This window comes from Sinocyclocheilus rhinocerous, unplaced genomic scaffold (genome assembly GCF_001515625.1).
Source record: "Sinocyclocheilus rhinocerous isolate Xijiao unplaced genomic scaffold, SAMN03320098_v1.1 scaffold5694, whole genome shotgun sequence".
Classification (NCBI taxonomy): Eukaryota; Metazoa; Chordata; class Actinopteri; order Cypriniformes; family Cyprinidae; genus Sinocyclocheilus; species Sinocyclocheilus rhinocerous.
Window position 1 is genome coordinate 4655 of NW_015623699.1, and position 11522 is coordinate 16176.

Genomic DNA, 11522 nt, shown 5'->3' on the forward strand with positions numbered 1-11522 from the left:
ATGTATGGTTTGTTAGGACAGAACAATCTGGAAGCTGAGGGTGCAAAAAAATCTAAATATTGAGAAAATCGCCTTTAAAGTTGCCCAAATGAAGTTCTTAGCAATGCATATTACTAATCAAAAATTAAGTTTTGATATATTTGCTGTAGCAAATTTACAAAATATCTTCATGGAACATGATCTTTACTTAATATCCTAATGATTTTTGGCATAAAAGAAAAATTGGTCATTTTGACCCATACAATGTATTTTTGGCTATAAATATACCCGTGCTACTTATGACTGGTTTTGTGCTCCAGGGGACACATATTTAATCTGAAGCAGGGGTTTCATATGTTTGATGTCATGCACAGACTCCCAAATATGATGATTCCCTATAATATAAAGGCAGCTATATATTTTCATGTATAGCCTAACATTCTGATGTTTATACAACATTTAAACTGTGAAAAAATAAGAATATTTTAAATAAAAACAAAACATTAATAACAAATTGGATATTTATTTTCTATCAAGAAGCTGTATTTTTTCCTGCACATTATTAGAATGTTATAGAATATATAGCTTTCAATACATTAAAAATGTGCGATTTCCAACCTTTAAGACCTTTTTCATCTTTAGAAAGCAGAATGAAGCACTAATATTATAAAATTTGATCACATTCAATCAAATTAAACATTTGTAATTCATTAATAAAAAAGAAAAAGAGAAAACTATATTTTTTACACTATATTTTTAAAATTATTTCTACAGACCGATGTTAGAATGTTAGGCTGACTGTTATCTTGGAGGTTAAATCAGTCTACCAGTTTGTGGTTAGACATTTACATGAACATCAAGAAAGTAGCATATAAGCAGTCATACATGTCTTTATGATTTTGGCAGCTGTAGAGCAGCATAGGTGCTGTTGATTTGGCTGGAATGAATATTTCTACGTATCTTGGAAAAGTCCACCTCGGCGTACTGAAAGAGCAATGAAGGAACACATTTAGCATTTCAGAAGTTAGTTGTCCCTGTAGCAAAATGAATTCTATAAAATACTATAGTTGTAATAATAGGTCAGCAAGAATCCTCACTTACAGAAATACTGTCAATAAATTTAAAAGTTATGATTGTGGTTTCACATAATTTACCTGTAATTGGTTTGGGTCCTGATGCTGTTGTATAGCTTGCATCCGCTGTAGATCAGTGTTGAGTTGTTGTGATTGCTCTGCAGACCTTCTTTTTCCAACAACAAAAACTTTTACTACTCCTAAAAAGGAACAGTGATTTAGTCAGATTCAGTATTTACTAAAGGTTGTATTATTATTATTTTTTTAAATTATAAAGATATATAAATCCCATAAATGGAAAAATAGCAATGAAATAGTTAAAATTAAGAACTTTTAGAGCAACATCATATCAATGTTTTTACAGATGGCAGAAATTAACTCACCGATCAGCACAATGAGCAGAAGTCCGTTCATCAGAGCAGATATGATGATGATAATCTGCCATTGTGTTTGATTCTGCTCAGTATACACAGCCACTGTATGATTGTGACACTCAGTTAGTTGAGCTGATTCTGTAAAGAAAGAGTTCACAGTCTGTGAAAGTAACATCTGTTACAGTTGGTACAATGGCTGTGATTTTGAAACTGAAAATATAGATAGTATATTGGAGATAACATATGGATATAATTATGTTATTCATAAGTATTTAAAAAATTCAGACAAAAATTTAAGTAGTTATCATTAACATGTCTTGATCACTGAAGAAGAAAATGAACTCACCAGTGAAGTATATTCTGGTGCTGTTGCTGAGTTTTGGAGGTGTTTCTGTGTTCATACAGTAATAAACTCCTAATTCATCAGCAGTCACATTATTAATAACCAGACGATGTTTAAACTGCACTGAATATTTCTTTCTGAATGTATTATTTAAATAAAAAGGTGATTTTGTAGCTGACATTGATCGTAGAATCACTGTTGGAGGATCTGCTGTTTTCAGTAAAATCCAATAAACCTCATTTTCATCAAGGTCACAGTTTATGCTCACATTTGATCCCAGATCAGTTAGTAGATCTGTCACTGCATACTGACAACAGATTAATACCACTGTAAGATAAAATAAATAAATAAATAAAACAATTATCATCATAATCATCATAATTATGATTACTCTTTTTAAACCACTTTGAATCATAACAGTTTTTATTTTTGTAAGTTTACAAAGTATGTGTAAATGTGTAAATATATACATAACATGTAATAAACTCACAGAGCTGAAGCTGAATGATCTTCATGTTGTTGCTGTGAATAAACGTTGTTTCCTCCACACAACACTGAAGCTGAAGTGTGCTGCAACTCTGAAGCAAAAACAGAAAAAAAACTTCTGCCACATCAGTCAGAGGAAGTCAAGTTTACTGACCACACTGTACACACTTTTTTCAACACCTAATGCCCAACACCTAGTCCTAAAGCACCCCCATCATCACTTTATTTAACAAGTTGAGCATGTTTATTTTGTGTGTATGTGTGTACCCGGTATTCCCTATGTTATGGGGTCCAAATGTCCCCACAATTATAGTAACACTGTAAATATTTCATACATGTAAATATTTCATGTATTTATTTTACAAATGTTCTTTGAGACCTATATTCCTACAGAGATCAGCTTAATCTTCAACTGTCAAACATAAATTTATGGGATTATTCATTGGCTGAGCCAATTATGGCCAATGTGTGGCTCTTGTCTGTAATGCAGACCTGGGCCACCACAGGAACATCATTCTTTCTATAGCAGAGGGAAAACTGCTTGTGCAGACTGCAGTTGGGACAGAAAAAATGCTACGTGGACGGGAGTTACTGGTTTGAAATAAATTGATCTTTCACATAATGAACTAACTGAACTCATTAGTACCGTTTCTGAATTAAATTGACCATTGTGTAGGCTACTTAAGGTACGGTGTGCGGGACTAGCAATCCAACCTATTTTGCAATGAGGAAATAAGTAGACCTTTTACCTTTACAGACTCTGGAGGGCAGCAGAGGACAATAGCAATTTAAAGAACATGATACATTGGTTTTGGTTCTGTATGGAAGGTGACATGGTGTAATAATAATAATAATAGTTGTAAATAACAACAATAACAACAACAATACTAATATAATACAACATTTTTATATTGTATTTTATATTTTCTGGGTCAAGCACAGATCTGCAAATAAATGCTGTTTAGTGAAATGTGATTTGTACTAATAGCACATTGGAAAAAATTACCAGCAAATGGATTTCATCTACTTGTAAGAACCAAACTAAGCAGAACAGGCCTTAAAACTATTTTGCTCAGATAAGACAAAATCAAATGAAATTGAAACTAAGTAATAAAACTAAAGACAAATATTAGCATTACAACAATAACAAAGAATAGGCGTGAACACATTTCAACGTCCAAAAAGATTTAATTTAATTAAAATAAACACAGCACATACTGTATAAGCAAACACCAGCAAGTGATCAATCAATCTCGCAAACTTTGAAAAGAATGTTTTTTTTTTTTTTGTTCAAACATTTGGTTTGAAACTCTCTTTCAGGTTCTTTGAACGTCACAGATGTGGGTGTAAATGGAAGATCTGCATCCATGTCGTTCTCTCACAGTATTGAAGTCACGACATGACAGTGTAGGTTATTAAAGACAGAATGACAGCAGGAATGTGAGACAACTCAGAATAAATAGCTTTTGAAAAATGTAAATACTACTTTATTACATCTTCACTGTTTGATTAATTTCAATTAACAGTGTGCAATTATTGATAAAGCACTTCAAAATGTTTATATTATTATGAAAGCATTGCCAGCTGCCAGTCAAAAAGAACATACTGTGACCTTTTCATCTGTTTTTTGTGAACCGAAGTCTTAAAATCCTTAAAGTTAAAGTCTTTCTTCCCAACAGACTGTCAGAGAATATATCTAGTATTTGAACAGTCCGTCAGGATGAAAACAAGAGAGAAGAACTATGAAGCAGATCTTTCTGGATTGAGCAAGAAAAACAAATCACAATACTGGTAATATCTTACTGTAGAAAAAAAAAGTAAACTATTTATTATTTTCAGAAGAGAGTAAGTGCTGTAATTCTGTTCTATCAGCTGCATCTGTTGGCACTGTTGATAAAATTAGAATGGCAAATTTATGGAAAAGGCAGATTGTATTTCCCTGTTGTTTTAACTAACTTGTTTCGCTCTCTCCCTCCCTTCTTCTCCCTCCCTCTCTCAGGATGTGACTGGAATCTCTGCATTCTTGTTCTGCTCTTACAGTGACGATAAACTCATGGCATCATTTTAAAGACTCATTGACAGCAGGAATACGAGACATCATTCAGAGAAACGTTTCACTTGAGGATCAGAATCCAGAATACAGTTTTTCCACTACAGCTGATGAAAGGAAGCTTCACTCTCGTACTCCTGTAAGTTACTGATTCAATTCACCCATTATTATCTTTGCTGCCATTTTTTAATTTTACAATCTTTGCTGCCATTTCAACAAAATAAGATATCATTCAAAATAAGTAACATTCAACTTTTTTTTTCTTTTTTTTGTTTTAAAATAATGTTTAAAATCAAGAATTACATTTTTAATTTTTAAAGTGATATAAGGAACAATAGGCTACCACATTGTTTTCCAGAGACTCTTATAGTCTATTCTCAAGACCAGCTAAACAAAACAAATCACATTTACAGTATAGGCTACCTCTGTTGTGCCAAATGGTATAACTGTTGTTTGATTTAATTATCTCAAATGTATAATATTGTATTAAGCTTCAGTTTTTGTAAGGTTTTTTTTTTCCACGAAACCTAAATAAGCACTAGTCAATAGCTTCGTTAGTTTGAATGTCAACATAACAAGAAGCAGCCAAACAAGGCTAACAAGTGTCAATGGTATCATGGTGTGAGAGAGAGAGTGTGTGTGTGTGTGTGTGAGAGAGAGAGAGTTGTTTTTTTTAAAAACCGATCCAGGGCCCCGTTCTTCGTATGTCGCTAACTCAGTTAGCTGGATTTGATTGTTGATGATTTGGCTTGATCTTGGATTGTTTGGTTCTTCGAAGCTCATCCCGGAGTTGCTGTCATAGCAAAAGGTCTGTAAGCTTAAACCTGCTCGGGAGCAGGCTTATTTCATGTAAACAGGATTAGATTGCATCTTTTTAAGCAGAACGGATACTTAAAATCTGTCTGCTACCACCGCTACTTTATTACAAGAGTAGGCCTATCCTACTGATCCAGGGACAATAATTTAAACATTTATTTAAAGATAATATAATAATGTTGTGTAGTCTTTAATACTTTAATGCTGTCACGTAACAAATCTGTTCAAATATAAAATTAAATGAATTGCTAATTGCTACATTGAAATAAAAATGTAAAGCCTGTACAAAAAATTTGAAATCGTGAATATAAATAATTGGGAATAATGTAAAAAAAATTTAATAAAATAAAAACACATTTCATTGATCTATTATAACATTTATGTAGTTTTGTTCGCTTGGCTGTTTCCTTATAAAAGTCCCCAAATTTGTCAAGTTTAACATTTATGTAGTTTTGTTCGCTTGGCTGTTTCCTTCTAAAAGTCCAGAAAATTTGTCAAGCCATACTAATCATCAACAACAGGTGCGTTTGAAGATCCGAATTAGCCAGATCCTGATTAGCGCGATGATATCGTCTTGGATGTGACATTTCATCTCGGATGTAATAAGCGACGTCCGAAGAACGGCCCCCTGGTTTATGGAAAATAAAAACATCTTCAGAGCAGGAAACAGTTCTCAAACATACCTGGGGCCTGTGTCATAAAACAAGTTGACCAATTAAGCCAGGCTTATTTCAGTTAGTCTGACTTATTTTGAACCAAATCAAGAAAGAGCATCCAAAACGTAAATATCAAACAACACATGCAGAGATGAATTAGGACATACACTTAATTAATCACATAAAAAATGACCCCAGTTCATATAAGCTCAAGTCCTGCAATGCCAGAAGCAGTACATGCACATTAGTGCTCACTATAAAGATGCCATTAAATCACCATCCAGAAGACAGTACTCCATTTTTGGACTTATTTTAAGAGAAAACTCCAGCAAGGAGCAAAATATAGATCAGCCTGCTAAAAAAAAAAAAAAGTCAGACGGTGGAAACTACAGTCAGAAATATACATCTTAACATGTCTGCATGTAAGATTTTTTAAACATTATCTTAATTTCTTATTTCTTCATAAAAAGTTTACATATTTTTATTTTATGTATTACATAATTTTGTTCATTGTATGTTCCTGTAATGGCTGATGCTTTGGCAATACTAGTCATGCTAAAAAGCTTTATTTGAAATGACTTGAATGGAGAGAGAGAGAGAGAGAGAGTTAAAACAACAGGGAAATACAATTTGTACAATACAATAAGCATGTAGAACTATATAGTGGAATGCTTGAGTACCATGCTTATGTTTATCTTCAGCAAACTGTATGGATCAGGAATTAATGAATCAGATTATTAATTAAATAAAAATACATAAACAATACAAAATTGGCATCGGACGAAGTCTACAGTGATGGACGATGACATCGGCGGGGGCGGGCGGGGGGAAGATGGGTGTCCGATTCCTAACACCATTTGTACACCGGACGCGAGCGACACGGTGCGACAAAATACTATAGAACCACTGATCTATAATAGAGATTTATTATATATAGATCAGTCTATAGAACTCATTATAATCAGTGATGCTGTCTACACTGGATGCGGCGCGACACGACAAATCCCAGACAGTAAACTGCTGCTGCGTTCTATTTATGACGTACTGACACAAATTTCAAATGATTTTTATTGAAATTTTTACACATTTATTTCTTTCGCTGTTCTTTATCTTCAGTCATGACAGGAGAGAATAAAGCAGCTTGAATTTTTTTTCTACAGCCAATGATGAAACCGGCTATAAGCAATATTAATATTAATACAGCTACTATGATGTAAACCCAGAGCAAAGACGACAATGTCACCACATCTGTTTCTGGTTTTTGGGTTTCTTGATCAGCTGATTTGGTTCCATTTTCTGTTGTTGGCTCTGCAAAGAAAGAAAGAAAGAAAGAAAGAAAAAGATTGCTGCAATGTGACAAATGCAACAGATCTGTCTGTAATGTTTATACAGTAGCATTCAGACTGAACAGAACATTATTAGCAAACTTAATTTTTTTATTAATATATCAATGAACCATTACGACACACCGTTGATGATCAGCTCCACAGTCTTATGTTCAGATGAGTGTGCGATGAGACAGGTGTATTTTCCTGCATCAGCATGATTGAGAGCAGTGAGTCTGATGTTGAAGTTTTCTCCCTTATACTCTTCAGGGAAAGTTGCGATGAGACAGGTGTATTTTCCTGCATCAGCATGATTGAGAGCAGTGAGTCTGATGTTGAAGTTTCCTCCCTTATACTCTTCAGGGAAAGTTTCAGTTCTGTTCTTGTATCGTGGCTCCTGTTGCTCTACTGAATTTTTACCCTTGATTATATCAAACACAATCTTGCTGCCATTGTGTCTCCAAAACACATCAATGTCTTGAAGTTTATGATCATGTTCAGCTGAAGAACACGGCAGGACAACAGAACCACTAATAACACCCTCTACTGTGACCTGCAGACACACTGAAATCACACAAACTGTAACTGTAAATACACAATATAACATTCATAAACATTTTTTTTGTTTGTTTGTTTGTTTTAATGCCATGCCAGATTATTTGGTAATTCATGGCAAAAAACATACTTTAGTTAAATTTTAAATACAAAATATATTTGACACATTTTGCTAAAAATTCTAAAACAGGTATTAACTTGTTTAAATCCTTTTCAAGGGTATAAACAAAATAAAACTAGAAGAAATCTAGAAATATTAAAATCCAGTAAATGTTTTACATGAATATTAAATGTCATTCAGATGCTCACCTTTGTGTATCAGCACTGCAGACACACAGATGAAGTAGAATCTGTAAAAACAGAAATAATTTCCATTAATTTTCTGTTGCTAAACCAGTAGATCACCACACTAGCAATAAGCTCATCTGAGATGATCACATGATCACCACAGGGTGCATGCTGGTTAGAAATACTTTCTGACTCAATACTGTGATCAAATGCTCATGAGAGCCAGATGGTGTAGTTTTCAGAGGAAGCTTCAGTTTACCAGCTGAACAAACTAAAAGCATGATGGGAAATTCTGACGATACAACTTAACCCATATCGCTTAAGAACCAGGTTTGGTTTCATAAAACATGTTAGTCTTTTCCTACTTGAATTAAATTGAAATGAAATTTCCTACTGTCGTGTACATCCAAGTCGAGGTGTTTGGCATCTTAATGCCAAGTTCTTTAATTCTCATACAACACTCATTAGGGAATTTTTAGACACTGACACTGATTATTTAGAATGACATCTGTGATACCCATACCAATAGTTTGGTCTGCTTTTTAATACCTTGTTTCAAATGAATGATAATTACACAATTATTAAATATGTAAATAGTGTTTATTCTCCCCATATCAGCAGAGTCTCACTTCTAAACAAAAAACACATTACTCACATTATCATTCTTAATGTTATTTCTCAATTTCTAAACTGTTTAGATATTCTTAACTCTTATTAACATTAACCAATAAGCCTCCTGTTAGGCTCACAATCACTCATTTCCTTTACTATACAGAGAATCAATCAATCTATCATCAAGTGTGATGAAAACCATTACTTTATTTTTCTTAAGGGCTTACAAATTGCAATACGAGAGAGTCAAGCCACTCTGTAAAGTTTACTCCAGCACATCCTCAAGACTTTCAATGGGGTTAAGCTCAGGATTCCGTGGTGGCCAATTCATGTGTGAAAATGACTCCTCATGCTCACTGAACCACTAGCCACATTTACATGGACACTTTTTGTTTTAATTGGAATGAAATCATTCCCACTGATGAATCCAAACATAGTGTTTACATGAACGTTAAATAAATGATTGCTAAATAGTTGATGTGTGTGTTTATATGTCACAAGCTTCAAATCAGATTTGATCTTTTGATATGCGCACACTCCATGAATATACAGAGTTTTCCACTGTAACCATTCTCCTTTTCTTCGATTTATTTTAAAATGCAGACTTAATATTTATCTATTTTGGCTCCTAATTAGGAGTGGACAAGCACATGAATCTTTGTGCAATAAAGCATTTTCATTCAGATTGGACTTTTGAACCGACTATAATTAGAGTACAATGCTTCATGTAAACGCACTGTTTCGCAGCTTGGGTCCAATTGTTATCCTAGAATAATGTTGTGAGTGCGTGTTGAACATGGTTGATTAAGAAATGAAAAGATACACACTGCATCAGTTAGGGTTAAAAGTAGGGCTGTCAATTGAATGCGTTAATCTAATTAATTAGTTTTGAAAAAAAAAAGATTTTAATGCAATTATTGCACTCGCCCCACCCCTGCCCCACATTTGTCATCTTACATTTCATAAGTTGTGTTCGAACAAAGTCCCTTGATTCGACTAGAAGTGGCGCTGTGCAGACTGACATCAAAGTCTTGTGTGAGCCATTCGAAAGCTTACTCTCTATAGCTCTCGCAGTAATTTGATGTAATACAGTGGAGTACCATACATTTGTGAGGCTCCTTAAGATACAGTGCATCCAATATAATGATACACATCCGATTTCTTTCTCAACTGTTTACGTTCACTTAATACATAACCGACAGATTTTTGAGGATACTCGCCAAGATGGGTATGTATTTGTCTGTTCAATCGCATAAAGAGGCAAAACTCTATTCAGTGTCCATGGGCTGTGAGACACGGCTCTCTGTGTGAGTGCTGTGCGCACAGAACACAGTGCGGGGGTGCTTATTTAAGCTCTTTCGCGTCTTTTTGTGCTTGCATATTTAAATTGGTGAGGTATATTTGTTCGTTCAAGCACAAGACAATGCAAAAATAATTCTGTCATCTCAGTTCAAACACTGGCCTACATAAGCATCACTAATTAAAAGTCTTTCACTACAGTTTTAATGTCGATGTTGCGAGCACGGGCATTCTCAATACTCAGAAGAGCTAAACTGGACAGTCTATCTTGTAAAATTGTGCTCTGGAGAAATGTCTTGATCACTTTCAATTTCGAACACGAACAATAGCAATTACATGGTGGCAAGTCATCAGTGTTCTGAACCTCTAAAGTGTTTGCCATTTGAAACAGGTCCTTGTTAGAGAAGCGCAGCAGCGGACCAGTGCACAAAAAGAGAGCTTTCATCATTAAGGTGTAGCTATATTGAATTTGGTCTTTTAATGTGTTAATGCATTAAGCCACATTAAGCATAATGATAATCTAAAAATACGCTTCATGTGGTAACATCTAAATTAATTCATTTTATTTCAAAAATGTTATTTAACATTATAAATATGTTAGGGTTCACCCAAAAAACTAAATTTAAGGGTAGATCTTTAATATAACAATTGCACTTTACCACTTTTTACAGAGGGAGGTAAACGCTTTACATAAAATTTTGCATGTTGCCATCATATTGTAGGCTCTTCTGCAGAGTTTGATATTTTAATATCACTGTCTTAATTAATAAGCCATGTTAAGCGTTAAAAATATCCATGTCGATTATGGTGCGGTTGTCTTAGAAGTAGGGTTGTCAAAAAGTACCGACATCGGTACTAGTCGGTACCGAAATTAAAAAAATGAGACGATACCAGCATTTCCCGCCAGAATTTAAGCGCTGCTGAGCGGATTCCTAAACATTGCTCAACACATAGACTGTAAAAAAAAGATGGATGGAAGTCTCCACTTCCTTCCACTATAGAAAAGCAGTGGTGGACAGTAACGAAGTAGTTTTACTTCGTTACTGTACTTAAGTACATTTTTCAAGTATCTGTACTTTACTGGAGTAGCTGGAGTATTTTGAGTAACTTTTACTTTTACTTCACTACATTCCAAAGCATAAGATCATACTTTTTACTTCACTACATTTCATAAAACATATCGTTACTCCTTATAATATATCACGTGCTCCGACACACAGAAGCGGTGTCTGATTCATGAACAAACTCATTCTTTTCAAAGAACCCATTAAATCGGTTTGCAAATCGCACCAAACGATTCATTCACGAATTGGAATGATCCGATTGCAGCTGTTCTCGAGTCGACAACTCACTGATTCAAATGATCCATTTAGTGCGAGTCTCCAGTGAACGGAATTCACAAGTAAGAACCGGAAGATCTTGTGAGCGCGCGTCTGATGCTGTTAAAAGTAAGTTACTAATGTCGAATTTTAGTATTAATTATTGTAACTGAAAATCATATTTAGGTCAAAGCTGTCAGTTGTTTGTGAACTAAATCTGCTGTAAAGGGTGATCTATTTAAATCCACTCAACCCTCTACATTGCGAGTAAATCACTCGCATATGCGACTAAATCTTACTCTGGGCGACTAAATAATGTCTAACATTAGCCATTGGCTAATAAATTC

At 34.3% G+C, this 11522-nt stretch overlaps 1 protein-coding gene across 1 annotated transcript; it reads right to left on the reverse strand.

The window, feature by feature from the left end:
* Positions 1 to 865: 865 nt before the first annotated feature.
* Positions 866 to 2311, reverse strand: LOC107731186 (uncharacterized). Its single transcript, XM_016542225.1, has 5 exons — positions 2260 to 2311; positions 1773 to 2096; positions 1436 to 1564; positions 1134 to 1252; positions 866 to 963 (listed from the first exon to the last, which is right to left on the reverse strand). The coding sequence occupies exons 1-5, from the start codon at positions 2282 to 2284 to the stop codon at positions 871 to 873; spliced, it is 690 nt and encodes a 229-aa protein (XP_016397711.1). The 5' UTR covers positions 2285 to 2311; the 3' UTR covers positions 866 to 870.
* Positions 2312 to 11522: the final 9211 nt, after the last annotated feature.

Coding starts and splice junctions, on each gene's coding strand:
- LOC107731186 (XM_016542225.1), bottom strand. CDS start 2,284: ATGAAGATCATTCAGCTTCAGCTCT. Junction 1,253..1,435: donor TCTGCTCATTGTGCTGATCG/GTGAGTTAATTT, acceptor GTTCCTTTTTAG/GAGTAGTAAAAGTTTTTGTT. Junction 964..1,133: donor AGGACCCAAACCAATTACAG/GTAAATTATGTG, acceptor TTGCTCTTTCAG/TACGCCGAGGTGGACTTTTC.